This window comes from Artibeus jamaicensis, unplaced genomic scaffold (genome assembly GCF_021234435.1).
Source record: "Artibeus jamaicensis isolate MK-2021 breed Jamaican fruit bat unplaced genomic scaffold, CSHL_Jam_final contig_426, whole genome shotgun sequence".
In the NCBI taxonomy this organism is placed as follows: Eukaryota; Metazoa; Chordata; class Mammalia; order Chiroptera; family Phyllostomidae; genus Artibeus; species Artibeus jamaicensis.
In genome coordinates, this window is record NW_026521826.1 from 9,820,190 (window position 1) to 9,842,907 (window position 22,718).

Consider the following 22,718-nt stretch of genomic DNA (forward strand, 5'->3'; position numbering starts at 1 on the left):
TGCCAGTATTCTGTCTCCTCCCATGTCTTACCCCTGTCCACGCTCCATATATTATTATAATCCCGTCTCTCCTATCAGCCTTTAAAGCGCTATTCAAACATTAGCCAGGAGCCTTTTCAGTTTATAAAGCGTAGTAGAAAGAAGATAGGTTTAAAGTTAGAAAACCTTGGTTGGGGTCTCAGGTGAACAGTTAATAACACCTTGGACAAAACTCTTGAGGGTTTTGTCTTCTATGATAGAATAGCAGCATTGGCTCTACCTCCTCATTAGGTTCCCCTACAACATATAGAAAATTTTATGTGGTAAAACAGTTTTTCAAAATAGAAAATGCTGTATTCTTATTGTTATTATCCCCTTCTCCCTCTTCTTCTGAATTGGAAGGTATCTCAAGAAAAACTTCAGATACTTGTTATCTAAATGCGTGGACATATTGGACACGGATGTGTAGGGCTCTGAATATTTGTTTTAAAATATACTGCTTTGTTGAGACTTCAGAGATGTTTAGTGACCCTAACAAAAATATGCCTCATTTGACTGAAAGAAGCCTTTTAAATATACTAAACTAGCACAGGAACTTGGGGTGTCTGGTAGTGATTTGTGAGATTTAACTTGAAATCTTTTTGAAAGCCAGCTACATGTTGAAACACAAAACTGAAAAGTAGCATATGCTCTGCTGGCTCGGAATTCTGCTGTAACATTGAAGCGCTTAAGGTAATATTGACCTGTGCATAAATTGATTTCGGCATTGTCTAGTGCTCAGGTCCACAAGGCAACTTTTCCCACCTTAATTTAAGAAAACAAAGCGATGCATTAAACAGCAGCAGACTGGCAGAAGTCACATTCGGGAGGGCGCAGCCCTGAATACAGCTGGAGCTGGGCCTGCTTCCCAAGGCCTGGGTCTTGAGGGAAAGCTGCCTCTTCTGCTTTGCATAAAGGCTCGGTGGGTTCAGCCACCACCCTATAACTGACGTGTGTGATAGTTTGCTTTTCCTACCCTGCTCTAACTCTAAGCAAATCATTTTCAAAAAATGCCCTCAACGGACAGAATCTAAGGCAATATATGAACAATTTAGCCTCTCTGGTTCCCATGGGAATATAGATTTTTACTTTTGGAAGAGAGTAACTTGGCCATCTAGAAGATAAAATAAAGATTTTGGAACAGTGTGTTTTGCTTTTCAAGATTAAAAATAGATCTAGGAGTTTACTCGGCAAGTCTGTTATTCTTTTAAGTTAACAAATTATTGGAGAGATTACCTGGAAAGGAATGTAACAGCAGTAGCAGGGGTTGGGCCATGGGCTGGGGAAGGGAGCCCACGAGGAGCCTACAGTGATTTACCCAGGGGCTGCCTTTAAGCTTCTTGGAGGATTGTGCACAGCTCTGAGGGTGACTCGCCCGCCTGAGCATCTTCATTGTCTATGGCTCTCCGGTTACGGCTCAGACTTGTAAGCATGACCCTGCACACACTGCCACCTGTCTACTTTACCCTTCTTCCTGACACTTCCTACCTCCCAGGCTTTTGCCACACCTAACCATTTTTCTTGCCTGCACCGGGCCCTATTTCCTGTCTTTTTAGGCCAGTCACTTTCTAACTTCAGTGGCTGCACGTGCCACCTCTGCTTGGAATACCACAGTGGCACCCTGCTCCCTCTTCTTTGCATGGCTTTCTATTATCCATGAAGACTCTAAGTTGACCTAACTTCCTCCAGGTGGTCTTCACTAATTCCTCCTCCCTCTGCCCTTCCACAGCATCCTGAGCATGTCTCTACCAAAGTTCACTTCTGTGTCTCTGCCACGGGGTTGGAAACTCCCCAGAGATCATCTCAGTGTCTCCCTAGCCCAGTGCCACGCTGGTGATGGAACAAACGTCAATAGATGCTCAATGAATGAATGAGAAGTCAAATTTTAAATTCAAAATAGAGTGGTAAAATTGGTCACTTTGAAACTTTATTTTTCAACTATTTTACCTATAAGCTCCAGCCCTGGCTTTCATGGTGAAAATTTATACACCCTCCAAGTAGCTAACTGGACCTCACAAATCAGGAGTAAAATATGTCAGCACTGACAAGGGAATGTTTATTTTTCATTATGTATTTTTCTTTTTCATTAGGTTAATGACAGGCCCCTGTATATCAAACTCCAAAATAGGATGCACCCCTCTGCCCCTGTGTGGGCGCCGGCCCCCTGAGGCCTAGCAGACTCACCGCACCACACGAAGGCCCCTCTGGAATATTGTGGTACTGTGGCCTTGGCGTCTGCTGTGCTGGTTTCTGCCTAGAATGACTTTTGCCACCCTTGTCTGTGTGATCCTTTACATCTCCTCAGGTCCCAGCTTGAATTCCTGCAGGACAAGACCTGGAGTTTTCTGTGTTTGTAGTGTATAATACTTGGCCCAGAGTAGATACACAATAAATGATTTTAAATAAATGAATGAATGCCATTTAAAACATGTTAAAGTGTAATTTGCCACCAGTTAGCTGATTTGAGTGGGTTGGTCTGATGAATCAGGACAGTCTTATGCAGGACTGTCCGACACATTGAAAGTCTGGATTCAAGCCTCTGAACATTGGCAGCATAAATATATACATAATGTTGGGAGCACCCATCCATCTAGTCACTGTGACAATCAAAAACACCCCTGCAGGGGAGGAGATAATGGGGAAAAGGGGTGAAGGGCTTTACAGGAACAATTATAAAGGACACCCGGACAACAACAGGGGGGTGGAAATGTGGGAGGGAGGGAGGCAGGGAGGGCTGGTGTGGTGGGGAGGGGTGGGGGAAAAGGCAGAAAACTGTACTTGAAAAACAGTTTAAAAGATGTAAAATAAAAGAAAATAAAATTTAAAAAATGAACAAAAATCCCCACCCCTGTATATATGAGCTAGAGCTGGTCCTTAGCAACCCAAGGCTATGGGGTCATTTAGCTTTGGATAGAAAAACTGTGGCATCGCCGTAGACCTGAGACCCTTCCCTCATGGGATGTCTGTCAGATGCCATCTGACTGGGGAACAAAGGAAACGCCGTGGTGGCTCAACGGGGCCACGTCACCATCCCCAGAAGAGAGCTCAAAGGGCACATTCCATTCATGGTCAGGTTGTTGTGTCTCCTTTCTATACAAAGGACAGCTTATTACATGCATATTTGATCATATATTATAAAATCATTAAGAAGTTGAGACAGATTTTCTTTCAGTATTCTAGACAATCAGTGTCCTTATAAATAATAATTCATAAAATTGTTTTCTTAGTATTGCATATTTTTTCCAAACATGTACAAATATACTGTGCTATTTGAATTCCAAGGGTTTTACAATGTTTTTTTTTTTTACTTGGAAATCAAATTTTATATCTGAAAGGTTAATGGAGAAAACTAATTATGCTATCTGGTAACCAAATGTGTGATGAGACATTTGTCTCTGTAATTAACAGCAAGGAACTTTTATAGTTTCATAAAATTGAATGCTACATAGGGTATTCTGTGAGCATTTGTTTGGACGAGGTGTCCAAACAGAGATGTTTATGGATGATATAAAGTTGAACCGAAATGTAATGCAGGTGCTCGTGCATCTCCCAGCATTTCTCATTGTTGAAATGGAAGGCAGAAGATTAATAACTTTAGTTTGTCATGATAAAATAAGTAATGTGTTCTTGGAACAGTGGTACGCACATAAGTTACTCAGTAATTCCAAGAATTTATTCTGTTCCAGGAATAATATCCTTAACAATTTATTTCTACAGAAAAAGTTGATGCAACATAATAGCTTATGAGGTTGCTTGGATGGTTAATGGAATTATATCTCAAATACGACTTTATACCTACATATAAAATGTAAAGAACCCCACAAAAAATGCCAGGTCAAAGTACAACACAAAAGCAAAAAAATCAAGAGATGCAAAAGTTAAAGTTCTTCTGTTAACATTAACTCATTCTCATTGCGCATACATAATTTTTTCAATTACTAGCAAGACTTTAATGGGCACCTTAATAAGTACCGCGTGAAATGCAGTTCAGAAGGAGTTGCTGCAGGAATGTTAGCTTCGGCATTGACAAGTCCGCTCTGCCACGGTTCACGCTGGAAAAGAGAGCCTGGTGCCTGCAACAGCAGCAGGTGTGTGGCTCGGATCTGGGGTGTCTGCTTCTGGTTTACTTTGGTCATTTTGTGAAAGCAGCTTAGTCTTCTCATTTCTCAAATGGGAGACACAACTTCCTGCTTATCTTTGATGAATTAGGAAGACAATGACAATGAGATATGTGCCTTTGGGAACACTTTCATAAGAAGACATGATTGATTATAGGTACCAAGTGGCCTTTGCTGGCCAGTACCGCGCACTCCACAGAAATGAGGAGAAATTCTTTCAGAGATGTCATAGGTGTTGGTTTATGTCCTGCACATCTGTTTTTTGCACATAGTTCTTTTTTTCCAGCTTTCCTCGACTGCGGCTTTCTGTCCTATTTGATAGTAGAATTTACTTATTATATTCATTTGTAGGTATTCATTGAGTAGCCATGAATGACTAGGAAAGGCTAGGAAAGTTTAAAGCCTACTAGATTGTGACAAAGGAAATTAAGGATTCTGTGGGAACATGGAATGGAGGGCTTCCCCGGGCCCGGGGGTTAATGAATGGGACCCTTGAGAAGATGACACTTAAGCTGAGTCTTGGGTAAGTACGGGGTCGGAGCTGAGGATGTGTGAATCCGGGCGGTGACAGCGCTTCCAAGACCTTCATTACGTCCAAAGCAGAGGACCCCTTGGTGGTCCATTATGTAGATTCAGATTTAATTGTCCTGAAGTGAGGCCTGGGCACTGGCATTTTTAAAGTGGTCCCGGTGATCCAAATGTGCATCCAGACCGGAGAGCCACTAATTTGGACTAAGGCAGGATGTGGCTGGAGAAAGAGGAGAGGGAGGCCAGATGTGGAGGCCCACGGGTAAGCCGGGCGGGGAGCTGGGCTCCACCCTGAAGTTGTTGGCATCCTGCTGAGGAAAGTTCTGTCGTGAGATTTGCATGTTTGAAAGGTCACTCTGGCTTCAGGGGGACATGTGGATTGGCGGGGAGCAACACCGAAGGCCTTTGGTGGTAGCCCCATCAGCTGATAGTAGAAATGGGGGTGGAGAGAAGTAGGATTCGGGGTAATTTAGAAGTTGTAATAAGCAGGACTCAGTGGTTAATTGTCTGTGAGAAGGAGGGGAAGAAAGGTAAGTCCCATGTTTCTGGTTTAGACAGCAGAGTAGGTGCCGGTTATTAAGGCCTGTGAAGAGTTGTCATAAAATACATTTTGGACATGATTTTAAGGTGGCTCTTGAAATGTGAAAGTTAGCAGTCCAGTAGGCAATTGGTTGTATGGGTCTGGAGCCCCGAAGTGGGGTCAGGACTTGAGTCCTCACATAGAGAGATAGACATTGGAGCTGGGAGAGAATGTTGGCGCCAGAAAGAGTGTGGAAGGCAGAGTCCTGAAAAACTTTGACACTTAAGGGAGTGCTTTTTACACTGGTGGTTGTGACCTAAAAGTGGGTCATGAAATCAATTAAGCAGATTGTCATCAACACTGACCACAACAGTAGTTCTAGTAGCAGCAGCAGCAGCAGCAGCAGCAGCAGTAATAATAATAATAATAATAATAATAATAATAATGGTAAAATAGAACAGACTGGAAAATATCAGAGTGCACTACATGCAGGAAGGATAAATTCATGAGACTTGTTTCACTTATGTGCATGGCAAATATATATGTGTGTTTAGGTCATTGGGAAAAATGTACTTCTTTCTAAAATATTTTTTAAATCCTTGCCTGAGAATATGCTTATAGAGTTTAGAGAGAGAGAAAGAGAGGGAGGGAGGGGCAGAGAAAGAGAGAGGAATGTTGCTCAGTTGCCTCCTGTACACTCCCTGACCAAGGATGGAACCTTAAACCTAGGCATGTGCCCTGACTGGGGATCGAACCGCAACCTTTTGGTGCACAGGACACAGTCTAACCAATTGAGTCACCCGGCCGGGGCAATAAACATATATTTTTTGATGTGAACCATGGTCAAAAATGTTTGGAGGCCACTGATTGAAGCTATGGTTGCCTTTTTCTTGGAGATTTCCCATTAGTTTCCCCCAGGGAAGACTGCCCCTCTCCAAGTGCCTTTGGGGCCAAATTGTCAGAATTCCTTGAGATTCTTTGAAGAAAAAGGTGCTGGTAATTAATGATTTATCATTAATATTCTTTACATTGAAGATGAAAGTATACAACAGGACTTGTATTTAAGTTGAGATGTTTAAAATTTTTAAACAATTGAAAAAATGTAATACAGCCTGTATTTAACCATGTTCCTACTTCACTGATCCACAGTAGCAAGGAGTGGAGATTTGTAATTCTGTGTTAGTGTTCTTTTAGAAGTTTACTGTTCAGGAGAACAGAGGGTCAGCACTTCAAATTATACTACAAAGGATTATCTCTTTCTAAACAGTAGATTATGAACATTTATTTTATCTCTTACTGGATGAAAATGAGATTTTGGTTATACTAGTGCAGGAATAGGGAAGCCACTCTTGAAATCTATAGTTTGCTATATTTTTCCTATATGTATCGTCAAGCTTTGAAGACTTTTGCTGTATGTTTCACATAAATCATATACCCAAATTGTTATTCCACTTTTTCCAAGTTTAATATTTGGCTTTAATAGAACTACCAGAAGTCTCATGAGCCATGGTTCCAATTTTAAAGAAACCATCTGAGCCTTATTCTTTGTAGTTTGAAACTGGACAACTAAGCTGGAATCCAAAGAGACAGTTCGGTTACTTAATTGCTTCTACTGTGTGTGTGAACACAACTAGGAGCTTAAGGTGTGGACTAGTGCACACCGCCCAGCACCTCATAGTGGACTCTGGATATACCACACAGCTCCATTGCTTTGTGAAAAGAGTCCTTCCTGTCATTCAGCTAGTTCCTTGAGCAGTTTGGTAGAGTAATAAAGTGCTTAGACCTTGGAATTTGCTGCATCCAACTTAAACCTGTAATCTCAAAGTCCTTTTCTCCTGAGTTCATCAATATTTGAACCTTTTAGCTTGTTATCAGGATTCCGTGTAGGCCAAGTGTTTGCCAGAGGGCCTGGTCTTGTACAGAGGAAGCATTCCTAAATGGTATCTTTGACACTTTTCCCCTACATATGTCCAAAGTCCTTTTTAAAATACGTGGCTTGTAATGAGCTTCAGGGGGGAAGTAACTTTAGGCAGGTACATCAGGGGCTGCAAAATATGCACAACCAGCAGCCTCCTTTCCCGACTTTGTTTTGCTGCTGTCTCCAACCGCCTCATTCTCATTCCCGCCCAACATCATCTTTCCTGGGTAACATAATAGACAGTGTTTGTAGGTCCAAAGCTTCCACCACCAGTTGCCTTAGACCCTGCTTCAGAATACCAAAGAGTAAAAAGTATACATCATTCTTCTAGATCATTTTTTTCTTATGAAAAGCTAATACACATTCATTTTAAAACCCATTTTTAAAGTTAGAATTTATAACCTTGAAAACAAGGTGAAGAGTAGAAGATCCTGTCCCAATCACACTCTCCAGTGATAACCACTATTAAAAATACAAAAAAGGAAAGTGGAATCATATATCATACTTTGCAACTTCTTTCACTTAAGTGCATCTCCACTTATTAGACACAGGTTGAGTGCCTACCTTGAGCCAGACAGTTAGGCCCTTGTTATCCCATTGTGAGTGAAATTATCAGGATCTCAACCATCATGGAGTTTACAGTTTATCTTGCATATGTTGCAAATGACAATAAAGGGGTCTATTTCTTTCTTCGTAGATATGTAGTGATATACCATAACTTAATCATATTGCTATATCATAAGTAATTTATCTAATGCTCTAATGAACAATGTTTGTATTATCCCAATGTTTCCCTAGTATAACAATGCAGCGAATATCTTTGTACATACCTCATGGGTACTTGTTTGGATATTTTCATAGGATAAATTCCCGTAAGTGGAATTGCTGAATTTCTCTCCATAAAGGTTCCCCGCCAAACGCATATGAGAGTGACTCTGCCTCTACACCTCCACCAAAAATGGGCTTTATGAATCTATGGTCTTTGTCAGATTAGTCAACAATTTCATATTATATTTAATTTTTATGACATTAATAATTAAGGAGGTTAAGAGATTGAAACGGCGTACTTCTCTTGTAAATAACATGTTCATGTTCTTTGCCTTTGTTTCTGTTATTACTATAGCTCATCTTTTTCATTGATTTATAGGACCTCACCCCTGGATTTGGGATGTTAACTCTTTGTTTCCATTACTCCTGAACATTACGTGAAGTGGTGGCTTCTGACCCAGTCGTTAAATTAAGACTGGATTTACACATCAGAGGAACATTGGGCCCTGGCCAGGTGGCTCAGTTGGTGGGAATGACACACCGTACACGAAAAAAGGCTGTGGGTTCTACTCCCCGTGAGGGCACATATGATGTCATGTGTTCTGGGCACATGTGGGAGGCACCTGATTGATATTTCTCTCTCACATCGACTCTCCCCCACTACCCTTCCTCTCTCTCTAGAATCAATAAAAACATGTCCTTGGATGAGTATTTGAAAAGGGAACATTTGGTAGGGCAGCCATGTTATGTTTATTATGAAATGAAAGTTAGTTGCCCAAGATATAAGAACATTTGGAGGAAAAATAAGTAGATAGAGTGAATTGGTTTGGGTAATTCTAGCTTTGTCATACCGTTCTCTTATGAAAAACCTTCATTGATTTCCTGTCATTTCCAGGATAAAGTGAAAATATCAAGGTCCTTCTCTCTTTGACTTTGCCTGTTCAGTGCCTTAACTTTAACTAAGCTGATTCACCATCACCCTCTTTGTTTTCCTCTGCCTTCAAGCTTGGCTCAGGGCTATTATCTTTTTCCAAAAGCACCTGTGGAAATGCTGACCAACTTTGATTGACCAGCTCAAATCTCACTATCTTCCTGAAGTCAGCTCTCATCCTCCCAGTTTAAGTGCTCTCTTTTTCTCTTTCATTTCTGGAACACTTATAATTTATGCACTGTCCAGGGCATTTATCATATACCCTCTTGGATTTGCCTGTTCTGCCATGGGCACTACAGAGGTATTCCTTGAAAGTGTAGCTGGGGATGTTTAAAAGCCTGGCTTAAAAGCAGCCGCCCTTTGCTGGCCAACCCACCCCTCCTCAGACCAGTGCATCTGTAACTGGCAGGTGTGTGACTGTGGTGCCCCACGTTCTTCCATGGGCTACGGGAAGCTGCACAGTTCTGTGGGTGCAGAGCAGAGCACAATATTTGCATTTATTTTTTAAGATAAAACAAAGATATCAAAGAAAGTTGTTCCTTGTTCCCCCCTTAGGACATTGCCTCCAAAACATGGGTGTGTATTCTTCTTTGTCTGTAGATATTCTTTGAGGAACACATTTGAAAAGCAGCTTGACAGCCCATTTCAGCTGCCTGTCCTTGATTCATTTCCTGATATTTCTCTGCTCCTTTGCCCTTAATACCTGTCTTAAGCTTTTTTAGCCCTTTACTCTTTGAAGACCTACTTTCCAGCTAAGATCCCCGGCACTCTGTCTTAGTACCTGTTCTGGCCTGGCTGCACATTCTCAGCTTGAGTAAAGAGGTCCAGCATCCTGCCCTGGCAGCAGGTGGTCCATGCTGGGTAAGCCTGCCCATGTGTTCAAAGAGAGGCATTGAATTCTTAGAATTGTCTGTGCTTCATTTGTCTTCCATGTTAGCCTGCAAAGCCCTGAAAGGGAGAATCTGTTTCTTATATATATGTATTTTTTGTCACCCAGTATCTCATATTTAGTAGTACTACAATAAATAGTTACTTGAATGAATGAATGAACTGGATGTTATCTAAGTAGATTTGAAAGGAACATGGTTGTTCTTTAAATGACAATGTCGTATGTACATTGTGCTGCTTAATTATTCTCCACCTGTAACTTTCAGTTTAACAGTGTCCTCAAACACAGGGCAATGAATTTGCAGTTCAGGTACTCCTCATCATAGTGTTTGATCTGACCAGCTAATGACTCACAGCCACTTTTTGGCCCCTCTCCTTCTCAGTGACATTTAGACTGTGTTGTGTAGCACTCTTGGAATCCTGCAGCGTGGTGCAGACACTGATCAGGAATGTGTGTTCTGGCACCTTCTCTTGAACTGAACTGTGCTCCTGCCCTGGCTGGTGTGGCTCAGTGGATTAAGCCGCACTGCAAAGAGTCGCCGGTTTGATTCCCAGTCATGGCACATGCCTGGGTTGCCGACTAGGTCCTCAGTAGGGGGCACGTAAGAGGCAACCACACATTGATGTTTCTTTCCCTCTCTTTCTCTCTTCCTTCCCCTCTCTCTAAAAATAAATAAATAAAATCTTTTAAGAAAAGAAAGAACTGTGCTCCTCTTCATTTACTGGGGTTCCACTTAAAATTGCATTGGAAAAAAAGACTCACTTAGAAACCATGGCTCTCCCACAAACGAATGCTTTTCAGACCATTTTTTCTGGGTTAGAATCCTAGTCTTGCCGAGGCCCACACAAACATGGCTGTTACCAGTGGGTCCTTGGTGGCATGTGTGTGTCAGTACGGGTTTGGATTCAGCATGCCGACTTCAGGGCCTCTCATGGCACAGAGTCTTCGATTTCCTCTGCTTTGAGACTCATCGGTTTAGGTTTGGGGTGGGGGCCGCAGCACAGGCTTGAAGGCCCTGTTTCCGTTCTCCTCTCCTACCTTCCTCTCGTGCGGTCATGTGACAGGCTGTAGGTCAGTGTTTTCTACAACAAGGCTCCGCACCAACTTCTGGTATTTGAGAGGAGATATTTGAACCATTTCTTACAAATGCTGGTCATCGTAGTATTTCTCACTGATACTTTTTCTGTTTACTTTAATGTATTCGTTCCTGAAAATTGCAGAGTTTTAAAGCACTCTTTTTTTTTTAAGTATATTCACAGGGTTGTGTAGCCATCACCACTGTCTGTTTCCAGGACTTTTTCATCATCCTAATCAGAAAAGGTTTTCTTATCATCTCTTCATGCGCACATGTTCTTGGATGCTTCCGCATGGTTTCTAGTATTCATGAACTGGAAGGGTCAGGTCTTTAAGAGTACATTGCCCAGCCTCCTGCCTGGAAGACACAGTTTCGATCCATTTTTTCCTTGTTGATATGGCCTACCTGTAATAACCCATCGTATACTTGAAGACAGTTACTCAATAGCCATATATTTCCCAGTGAAACAACCCATTTTCTTCACTCTTGCCTTATTTCCTTAATCTTTTTGTTAACTTTTTCATTATCTCCTTAAGATTCTATGGAGCCTCTTTAAAATGGTGCAAAACTGCACCTGATACTGTAATAAAGTCGAGCAATACCAAATATAGTAGAGGAATTGTCCCTCAGTGCTTTAAGATTCTGTCAGTCCTTCTGTTGACGTGAGTTACCCAGAGAGGCACCCCTGGGTGATGGCTTTGATGTTGGGGACAGGAAGAGCAAGGAGATGGAGATGACTCCATCCTGACTGTGGTGATTGCTGCTTGTCACAGAGAGGATGTCTGGGAGGAGGGGTGGTCGTTTGACTCTCTTTATCAGCCTGGAAACAAATAAGGTCACAGCTTTTTTAATGTTGAAGTAGGGGTTTTAAGCTCTCTACCTATTGGATTAATAGGAAAGCTGGTATCTATCTCCACATGAGGTGTCTCTTCACCCACTGAATTGTTAATGAGCCCCAGGGCCTCGCCAGAGACCAGCTACTGCTGGTGTCGTGGTAGCAACCACTACTGACAGGATGGTTCTGGAGTACTGCCTCATCGTCAGCTGTACGCACCTCACAGCCATTTTTTTTTTTGACTGCCTGCTTCTCTTCTAAATTTTCTTTGTCAAAACTAGGCTCAGCATATCCCCACTCCCCTGCAACCTTTTCCCCTAATTTTCTGACTGGTATTCATATCAGTTACCCAAGCTAGAAACCTTAGAGTTAGCTTGAATAGATTCTTCTTCACCGCGCCACCCCTACCCCCACATACAGTTAATCACCAGGTCTGTGTGATGAAATGTCTTAAGAGTTTCTCTCTCCAGTCCCACCCTCCAAATCCTGATGCACACCATCCTTCTCATAGACTTAAACTGGTTTTCTTTCCCACACCATTTTCACCATAGTTTTGCCAGAATTGTTATTCTAAAGAATAGATGTGATTATTTACTATTCTTATATTAAAAGAGATAATGAATTTGAAATTACCCAGAGTAATAACACAGTATCTCCAGGGTGAAATTACTCTTCCTTAGCCTGGCAGATAAGGCCCTTAATGGGATGACCTGCCTGTAAGTTTCAACTTCATCACCTGCCACTTCCCCTTAGGAATCTTAAATTCCCAGCATGCAGAACTGCTGTTCAGGAAGAAGGGTGGGAGGTGGTCCAGCTTCGTGGCATCAACTTAGACAACTGTGAGCTTCCTGGGGTGGAAAGAATGACATTTTAAGGAGCCACCCTTGCCAGCCCCGTGGGAATAAGAGGTGAATAACTTTCATGCAGGGGGCTGCTGGGGAGGGCAGCCTGCTCAGGGAAGGTCCGTTCGCTCTAGCAAGGAAGCAGGGTCATCTGCAGTTAGTAGTGCAGTTTGCTCACTGGAGTTCCGGGGCACCAGTTAAAAGAGGTAAGGATTACTAGACTGGGAAAAATCAGGACTTTTTCAGAATTAATACAAAGGGATTTGGGTAAAAGGTGTTGAGAGATTTGGAGGGGGGTGCCTTTTAATTTGGACCAGATGATCTTTATGTCTCTGGGGCCTAGGAGGCACTTTTTTTAAAGTACATTTTATTGATTATGCTATTATAGTTGTCCCAGTTTTTCCCTGTCTGCCCCCCTCTGCCTGATCCCTCCCTTACCTCCAGTAGTCCCCCCCCTTATTCATGTTCATGGGTCATGCATGTAAGTTCTTCGGCTTCTCCACTTCCTATACTATTCTTAGCACCACCCTCATCTATTTTGTACCTACCATTTATGCTTCTTATTCCCTGTATCTTTTCCCTCGTTCTCCCCATTCCCCACCCCCCACTGATAACCCTATGAATGATCTCCGTATTTATGATTCTGTTTCTGTTCGAGTTGTTTGCTTGGTTTGTTTCTGTTTTTTAGATTCAGATGTTGATAGTTTTTGTGAGTTTGTTGTCATCTTAATGTTCATAGTTTTGATCTTCTTAAATAAGTCCCTTTAACATTTCATATAATAAGGGTTTGGTGTTGATGAACTCCTTTACCTTGTCTGGGAACCACTTTTATCTGCCCTTCAATTCTAAATGAAAGCTTTGCTGGATAGAGTAATCTAGGTTGTAGGTCCTTGCTTTTCATCACTTTGAATACTTCTTTCCAGCCCCTTCTAGCCTGTAAGGTTCCTTTTGATAAATCAGCTGACAGTCTGATGGGAACTCCTTTGGAGGTAATTCTTTTCTCTTGCTGCTTTTAAGATTCTTTGTTTTTAACCTTTGGCATTTTGATTATGCTGTGTCTTGGGGCAGCCATCTTTGGGTCCAACTCTGTGCTTCCTGGACTTGTATGTCTATTTCCTTTGCCAAATTAGGGAAGTTTTCTTTAATTACTTTTTCAAATAGTTCTCAGTTTCTTGCTCTTCCTCTTTTCCTTCTGGCATCCCTCTGATTGAGATGTTGGCACTTTTGGAGATGTCCCAGAGACTTCTCACTCTCTCCTGATTTTTAAAAATTCTTGTTTCTTCATTCTTTTCTGGTTGACTGTGTATTTCTTCATTATGTTCCCAATCATTGATTTGAACCCCAGCTTCCTTCCCTTCACTGTTGGTTCCCTGTGGATTTTTCTTTATTTCTCTTAGTGTAGCCTTAATTTCTTCCCTCGTGCTTTTGCCGTACTTAATGAGTTCTCTGAGCATCCTGATCACCAGTGTTTTGATCTCTGTATTTGATAGGTTGGCTATCTCCATATCATTTAGATCTTTTTCTGGGATTTTGTTCTGTTCTTTCATTTGGGCCATATTGCTTTGTTCCTCAATTTGGCAGCCTCCCTGTTTCTGTGTATTAGGTAGAGCTGCTTTGACTCCCTGTTTTAGCGAACCTATTAAGTTGTACAGGGCGGAGCCTTAGGTAATTGCCAGTGTGGGGCTTCAGTGCTTTATGGCACTCTATTGGGGGAGAGGTCAGAGAGGAGACAGTGCTGCTGCCTGTCTGCTAGAGGCTTGCCTGGCAGTCGCCCCATTTCCAGACACTTCACCCACTTTCCGTATGTGACTGGCACCCCTCTGGCTGTTGCCCTGGTGTTGGATCCCAGAGTGGGTGGGTTTGCATACATTCTAGGACCACGCAGGCCCTTTAAATAGACTCTCCTGGGAGATCAGCGATTTCTTCCACTACTCCAACCTGCACTGGTTTTTACAGCCAAAGTTATGAGGCTTTATCTTCCTGGCACTGGAACTCAGGCTGCACAGTCTGTCCTGGGGCTGGATCGCTCACTCCCCAGGTATCCCTCCTGACTTTTATCTATCACGTGAATGTGGGACTACCCATTCCTCCAGCCACTGCCACCTCACCACCACCAAAACACTGTCCTCTCTGTCCCAGCTCCCCATCTTCACCCCTTCTTTCCATCTGGATGAATATGGCTTCTTTAAATCCTTGGTTGTCGGACTTCCGTAAAGTTTGATTTTCTGGCAATTCTGGGTGTTTTTGTTTTGAAGTTAGTTGTGATCTTTCTTATGGTTGTTCAAGGAGGTGAAGTGTGTCTACGTGCACCTCCATCTTGACTAGAAATCAGAAGGCACTTGATAATTGTATGTTGAAATATTTATTTCTGGTACTTTTTTACTTCATTCTATTAAGATATTGTTGGTTTATAACCTTAGTGTTACATTTAATTTTACTGGGCTCATTTGGTCTGATCAGCTATTTCTTTCATTAATTCAAGAAAGGTTTATTTAATATCTGCTGTACATCAGCAACAATTCATTTGTTATTCATGAGCCTTCATAAGAAGACATACATAGACGGATGTATGATCTTCATGTACAACTTGTCGCTGTTTGTACATTGCTGTCTTTTTCTTCTATAATTCCAGACCATGTTCTGGGAACATGTTCCGGGAATCAGTCATGTTCTGTATGCCCATTCTTCTCTCCTGGCCAAGTGACGGGAGATCCTGGGTGATGACTTACCTGTTGCAAGACCCCGTGTGTATTATGTAAATTCTTTGTGTGAAGGAAAGTGATCTGGTCAAGTCTTGAAGTTCAGTGAAGGGAGAATTCAGCCTGCTGTATTTTTTTGACCTTGTCCAAGGAGTGTAGTTACTAAACAGTTAAGGTTGTTTTACCTGGAGGGAGCCACATAGCATAGATCCATTTTAGTAAGATTTCTTTTTGTTTGTTTTGTCTAAAAAGACTTTGCCTCTTGGGGTTGAGTTTAAGTGAAGACATAGAGAAGTTTGGAAAGAAATCAGAATGTGCACACATTTCCCTATGTAATCAAGCTTCTTTAGATAGCCCATTGCCCCTAAGAGCTTCCTCTTCCTGGCATTTATCTGAAGAGAAGACACTGACTAATTAGAACTGGAAAGACAGAGGGTAACTAATGCTTCAAATCTCAATCTCTTTTATACTTTGCACCATTTTTTTAAAGTCAAAGAACATGGGCTCCCTCTATTAAAAAACAAACACACAGATTTCTGACCAAGATGGAGGTGTAGTTAGAAATACTGTGCCTCCTTGCACAACCAAAATTAAGAAAAACAGGGATTTAGAAACAAAAACGCAACCAAAACAGACAGAAAATTGAACTGTATGGAAGTCCAACAACCATTCATCCAGACCCATAAGAGGGGCGGAGTTGGTGGCCATAGGAGAGGGGTCGCAACAGAAAAAGGCGGTGGCTGCCAGACCCAGGAGCGCCTGCAGACCCCAGGTGTGGGGAGGAAACAAGCAGAGCATGCAAGGTGGTTGGCTGACCTTGGTCACACATTCATACACAGATAAATAGGCAAAAACGGGCAGTGAGATAGACCATGCAACCCAGGACCCCAGCGATGGGAAATAAAGCTGAAAAGCACCAATTGAAAAGGTGCCAGGAGAGACTCCCAGCCTCACAGGAGAGTTTGTTGGAGAGACCCACAGGGTCGTAGAATGTACATTAGCCCACCCACCCGGGAACCAGCACCAGAAGGGCCAAATTTGCTTTTTGGAAGCAGCAGAGAGGACTGAAATCCGAGAGAGAGCAGAACAAGCACCATTGTTCCCTCTCTGACCCCTCCCCCACATACAGCATCACAGCCCAGTGATGTGGTTTGCCCCGCCCTGGTGAACACCTAAGGCTCCACCCCTTGTATGTAACAGGTGCAACCAGACCAAAAATGGCTCAAACAGCAGAACAAATCAAAGCCTAAGAGACAGTACTTTTAAGTGACCAAGAGATAGCTACCCTATCAGATACACTGTTCAAAACACTGCTGATCAGGATGCTCACAGAACTGGTTGATTTTAGTCACAAATTAGATGAAAAAATGAAGGCTACACTAAGAGAAATGAAAATGCATAGGGAAGCAATAGTGATAGAAAGAAAACTGGGACTCAAATCAAAGGAGTAGACCAGAAGGAAGAAAGAAACAACCAAACAGAAAAGAATGAAGAAACAAGAATTCAAAAAACTGAGGAGAGGCTTAGGAACCTCCAGGACATCTTTAAACATTTCAACATCCAAATTATAAGGGTACCAGGAGGGGAAGAGGAAGAGCAACAAGTGGAAAAGTTATCTGAACAAATACTGAAGGAGAGCTTCCCCAATCTGGCTAAGGAAAAAGACTTTCAGGAAGTCCAGGAAGCTCAGAGGTCCCCAAAGAAGTTGGACCAAAGGAGAAAACACACCAAGGCACATCATAATAACATTACCCAAGATTAAAGATAAGGGGAGAATCTTAAAAGCAGCAAGAGAAAAGGAGACAGATACCTACAAAGGAGTTCCCATCAGACTGTCAGCTGATTTCTCAAAAGAGACCTTGTAGACAAGAAGGGGCTGGAAAGAAGTATTCCAAGTCATGAAATGCAAGGACCTACATCCAAGATTGCTCTATCCAGTGAAGCTTTCATTTAGAATGGAAGGGCAGATAAAGTGCCTCTCAGATAAGGTCAAGTTCAAGGAGTTCATCATCACCAAGCCCTTATTATATGAAATGTTAAAGGAACTTACCTAAGAAAAAAAAAGATAAAAAATATGAACAGTGAAAGGACAGCAAACTCACAGTTATTAACGACCACATCTAAAACAAAAACAAACTAAGCAGACATCTGAAACAGGAGCAGAGCCACAGAAATGGAGATCACATGGAAGGTTAGCAACAGGGGAGTAGGGGGAGGAGAAGGGGGGAAAAGGTACAGAGAATAAGCATAAATGGCAGGGAGAAAATAGGGAGAGGGCAAGAGTAGTGTGGGAAATGTAGAAGCTAAACATGAACTAAAGGGGGGAATATGGGTGGGAGAGGGTGTGCAGGGTGGAGGGGAATGAAGGGGGGAAATGGGATAACTGTAATGGCATAATCAATAAAATATGTTAAAAACACACACCTTGGACTCCATAGTGAAGACAGAATAAGCCCACTTTTTTTGAAGAGGACATGTGACTTTCAGAGGCATCAGGTCCCACCTCCCTCCCCTGTGGCTGCTGCGCACCCCTCAGTGCAGAGCACAGGTTTGTCTGGTCTGAAGTCTGAGAAGAAGAGGTGACTTGCCTCATATCAAATAACTTAGCACATTTAAGAAGTGAATCCGAGTGTCAGGAATACCCACCAGGCCTGTCCATGCCCCACACCAGTTTGTGGGGGCTGAACTTCCGCAGGCTCACCTACTCACCTGTGGATAGCACCCACTCCATCCCAGGCGAAGTGTGCTGACTCAGCATTTTTGTCTTCCCTACTTTTAGTCTTCAGGTCTCCTTGCTGACCCTCTACTCCATCTGTCAAAAATATGCAAGGACTCACTTCCCCTCACTCTGCCAGAGCCCATCATGACCTGTATGTGTCATTGGGTTCTAGTACCTGTCCCCACAAGCGATATTTTCAGGGTGGCTCCCTGCTTCTTTGGCTCAAGGGAGGACAATTCAGTTACCCCAGAGACCATTCATTCATACACATCCCATTGTTCTATAGGGTCGCCCAGCCTGTCTCCTCCGAGAAGCTGTCCCCTCAGTCAGCCCTCCTTCGCCTTTCCCTACAGTCCCTTCACTTTCCTCTCACTGGCTGCTGCAGTTCTCTGTTTTCTGTCCTTCGAAGTGTCCCTGTGGTCAAATGGGCTGCAGGCTCTCTGCTGAGTGCGGCCAAGTGTGCCCTGGCCTCTGCTGTCTTTCCCCACAGCACTCCTTCCCCCTCCGTGGTCCCTCAGGTCCCCATTTGTTGTTTGGATTTTGTTTTGACTTTGGGGTTGTTGTCTTTTTTACAATTTTTAATTTTTATTTATTGACCGACAAAATGATTTTTATAGTATCGTTGAAGTGTAAAATATCTCCATTCAAAACCTTTTTTCAAAACTAGTGTTCTTTTTTTAATATATTTTATTGATTATGCCATTACAGTTATCCCATTTCCCCCCTTCATTCCCCTCCACCCTGCACACCCTCTCCCACACACATTCCCCCCTTTAGTTCATGTCCATGTGTCATAAGTTCTTTAGCTTCTACATTTCCCACAGTACTCTTGCCCTCCCCCTGTCTATTTTCTCCCCGCCATTTATGCTACTTATTCTCTGTACCTTTTCCCCCCTTCTCCTCCCCCTACTCCCCTGTTGCTAACCTTCCATGTGATCTCCATTTCTATGGCTCTGCTCCTGTTTCAGATGTCTGCTTAGTTTGTTTTTGTTTTTGTTTTAGATGTGGTCATTAATAACTGTGAGTTTGCTGTTCTTTCACTGTTCATATTTTTTTTCCTTAGGTAAGTTCCTTTAACATTTCATATAATAAGGGCTTGATGATGATGAACTTCTTGAACTTGACCTTATCTGAGAGGTACTTTATCTGCCCTTCCATTTTAATTGAAAGCTTTGCTGGATAGAGCAATCTTGGATGTAGGTCTTTGTCTTTCATGACTTGGAATACTTCTTTCCAGCCCCTTCTTGCCTACAAGGTCTCTTTTGAGAAATCTGCTGACAGTCTGATGGGAATTCCTTTGTAGGTGACTGTCCCCTTATCTCTTGCTGCTTCTAGAATTCTCTCCTTCATTTAAATCTTGGCTAATGTGATTATGATGTGCCTTGGTGTGTTCCTCCTTGGGTCCACCTTCTTTGGGACTCTCTGAGCTTCCTGGACTTCCTGGAAGTCTATTTCCTTTTCCAGATTGGGGAAGTTCTCCTTTATTATTTGTTCAAATAAATTTTCCACTTGTTGCTGTTCCTCCCACCCTTCTGGTACCCCTATAATTTGGATGTTGGAACATTTGAAGATGTCCTGGAGATTCCTAAGCCTCTCCTCAGTTTTTTGAATTCTTGTTTCTTCTTTTCTGTTTGGTTGTTTCTTTCTTCCTTCTGGTCCACTCCATTGATTTGAGTCCCAGTTTTCTTCCCATCACTATTCATTCCCCGTACATTTTCTATCATTTCACTTAGCATAGCCTTCATTTTTTCATCTTTAGAAGAAATATTTTTAAACATTACATGGGCAACTGGCAACCAGAATTTCCCATTCCACTTTCCCCTTCTTTCCTGCACTCAACCTGCAGCCCAGGATTCTGGTCTTCCACATGAAAGTACAAAGCATGCAAAATTCAAGTTGTATTTTCAGTCCTGTGATTTTCAGAGATATAATTTCTGGCACTAGGGAACTAAGGTCCTGACAAAGCAGATTTGCACTTAGAAAGGTCCGGAATCCCTGGGACCTTCTCCTCCCTGCCCCCAAAGGCAGCGCTTCATCATGGCATCAGTCTCCAGGGCAGAGATGGAGCCTCTGAAAAGAGAGTATCCCTCTTGCTGAGATGTGCCTGGGTTCCTGTGGAGAAGCACCATGGCACTGACTCAGCCAGCAGAGTGTGGCCTTGTGGTGCAGCTCTTGCCAGGGAGCCAGGAGGGAGGGGCAGCCACCAGCCCTTGCCAGCACAGATGGGTGTGCCACAGCCTTTGATGGGTGCACAACTTCCATGATAGAGATTGAGGACAAGATCTCTAAAGGAAAGAAGCTTTTTCTTGCCCAAACTGTGCTGTTAACTAGCCAGGAAAGTATGCATTTGGTGCTGAAACTAGCACCACATCGCCTGTAGCTTTATCTTCCAGAATTCCTTTGGCAGCTCCCTCAGACACACCCTGTTCTAGCCATCTTGGGGAGGTTGTAAATTCTCCTGGCTGCATCATTGAAATTGTGCTTGGTCATTCTCTTAGAATCTAGAGTATGATTTATTGTTTCTATATTATAATTTTCATAGGTGCTTGATGTAATAATGGTTCTATTACAAATTAAAATATTTCTCCTCTCAAGCATATAGCAACACATAACAGTATTGTAAATTTGGAAATCTGTCAAATTTGTTGTGCAGTTACCAGTTCTATGGAGAAATCTGGCTGACATGATGATGCCAAGTGCATTGAAACATCATCATGTTAAACATGCTGGATTTATTTGCAGGGGCTGTTTTTCTTAATAGATAAGAAAGCCCCATGCTGTGGGGCTTTTGTTTTTTCTCATAGTTTAAATTTTAAGCATTTAATAGAATGATTGCATGAGTATGTATACATATCTTAGCATAATACTTTTATTTTAACACCCATATTAGAGGGGGAAAATCCACTTTTCTTAACCTTCACGAAGATACTGGCTGATACACAGTTTAAGAAGATGTTATGTCTGAAATAGCTCCTAACAGATATTGGCATCTTTTATTGGTCTTATTGCTAGAAAATATTTTATATTTGTATAACTTGATAGTCATCTTTAGGTAATATTTATTAAGTACCCCCAGTGCAGTAGGGAGTTACCTTAGTTCAAAAAAATCCCCTGAGAAGAAGAATCTTAAAGAAAAAAGTCAATGTAAAACTTCTGGAGTTGAACAACAATGTGAATATATGCCATTACTTAACTGTGTACTCAAAAATAGTTAAGATGCTAAATTTTATATGATGTGATTTTTACCACTATTTTTTAAAAACTTGATGCATAGGTGAGGTGGTCTTTGAAATAACCTGTTTGCTTTTGCACATAGTTACCAAGTGGAAGTGGCGGTGAGTTTGGTCCAGACAGGGCCAGGGTGAGGCAGTCAGGAGGATGGAGCTGGGGCAGGGTGGTGGTGGGAGGCCACACTTCCCTTTCTGGTGCCTGTGCAGCCAGGAACCCCTGGATGCCACTGGGCTGAGTCACAATCCCAGGGGCACCTCCCTTGTGAGCTGGTCTGAGAAAGACAAGACCTTCCTCCCTTGCCCTGATGTTTCTGTGCCCCATCCTCTCTGACGGTGATGCCTACACCAACTGTGTCGTACTGGAGTGTACTGCTAGTCCTCAAAAAGCTCTGCATGCCAGCCAGTGCCACCCCACCCGTTCTTCCTGCTATCTGCACCCGACTGGAGCAGGTGGGTGAGCTGCCCTGCAGGCTTCACTGTTGCAGCTGTCAGCTGGAGCAGCTCCAAGTGGGGGTTTCAGTCTTGGCGCCCCATCCTCCATCTTCTGCCTCAGCCTGTTTTCTTATGACACCTTCACCCAGAAAGCACTCCCAAGGAGGGAATTTAAAGTATGTCCCAGATGAAACTCACTCAGAAAACCTTTTTTTTTTTTCATAAAAGAGTTTGGCCAGAAAGAAATTAAGCTGAGATGCACCAGGAATATAATAGGTTTCTTTAGACCATAGCCAGTTTCCTTGCCTTTAGTTTTTAGGGACTGCTTAGTATCTAGAAACTTGCAACTGGAATCAGTGATCTTTGCCATTTCCAGAGAAGGGGTGGTGGTATCTTTTGGCAGTGTATTGTTTTTTCTTTTGCTAATTTACAGTGCTCTCTTTGGCCTTGTTCCCATTAGGAGGTGAAAGCATGGAAATTAAAAAACAAATCACAGGAATGAGAAGGTTACTGAATGATAGCACTGGGAGGATCTATCAGCGTGTTGGCAAGGAAGGCGAAAAGTTAAAAGAAGAACCCCAGGATTTGGACTCCGTCTGGCCCCAGCGTTTGAACTCTGCTGAGGCCCCACAGACCCTCCACCCTTCTTCTCGGGGTGCCTGGAATGAGCTCCCAGCCCAGAGCGGGCAGTTCTCAGGGCAGTCTGGCCCCCGCGCTAGAACCTTCCAGAGTCAGTCCCACACTGCTGGGAGCTCCAACGGTATGGTCGTTATCAGGCATTTAGAATGCTCTTTTGGGGGGTTGTCTGAATGTTGTTTTATTCCTAAATGCTCACTGTGTTTAGTAAGTCCTCACTTAATGTTGTCAGGTAGGTCTTTGGAAACTGTGGCTTCAAACAAAATGATATATAATGAAACCAATTTTATCACAGACCAGTTGTTCCTGCAGCCTATTTCTGGTCACAGAATCATCACCAAACTCCTAAATAAAGACCCAAAACACTTATAATATTACACATTGAAGTAAATGTGAGCTATCTATATATTTAAGAAAGGTGAATAAAAATAAGTAAGAGAATTCTTTTCCAACTCACTGATTCCAGTTCAGGATCGTGGGTGTCCAGAGCCCCTCCCAACAGCTCAGGGTGCAAGGTGTGCACCCACCCTGGACAGGATGCCCTTCCGTCCCAGGGCCAC

General features: G+C 42.7%; 1 protein-coding gene across 7 annotated transcripts in view; it reads left to right on the forward strand.

Annotated features, from left to right (window-relative positions):
- BEND7 (BEN domain containing 7) overlaps nucleotides 1–22,718 on the forward strand; it is an 89,637-nt gene that overhangs the window by 9,234 nt on the left and 57,685 nt on the right. For all 7 annotated transcript variants that reach the window (XR_008391737.1, XR_005082241.2, XM_037143523.2 and 4 more), the window contains one exon: nucleotides 21,983–22,282. Coding sequence is in view for 5 of the 7 variants with exons in the window: in XM_037143523.2 (XP_036999418.2) it covers nucleotides 21,983–22,282 (300 nt within the window). In the remaining 2 variants the exon portion in view is untranslated. The remainder of the gene's footprint in view (nucleotides 1–21,982; nucleotides 22,283–22,718) is intronic.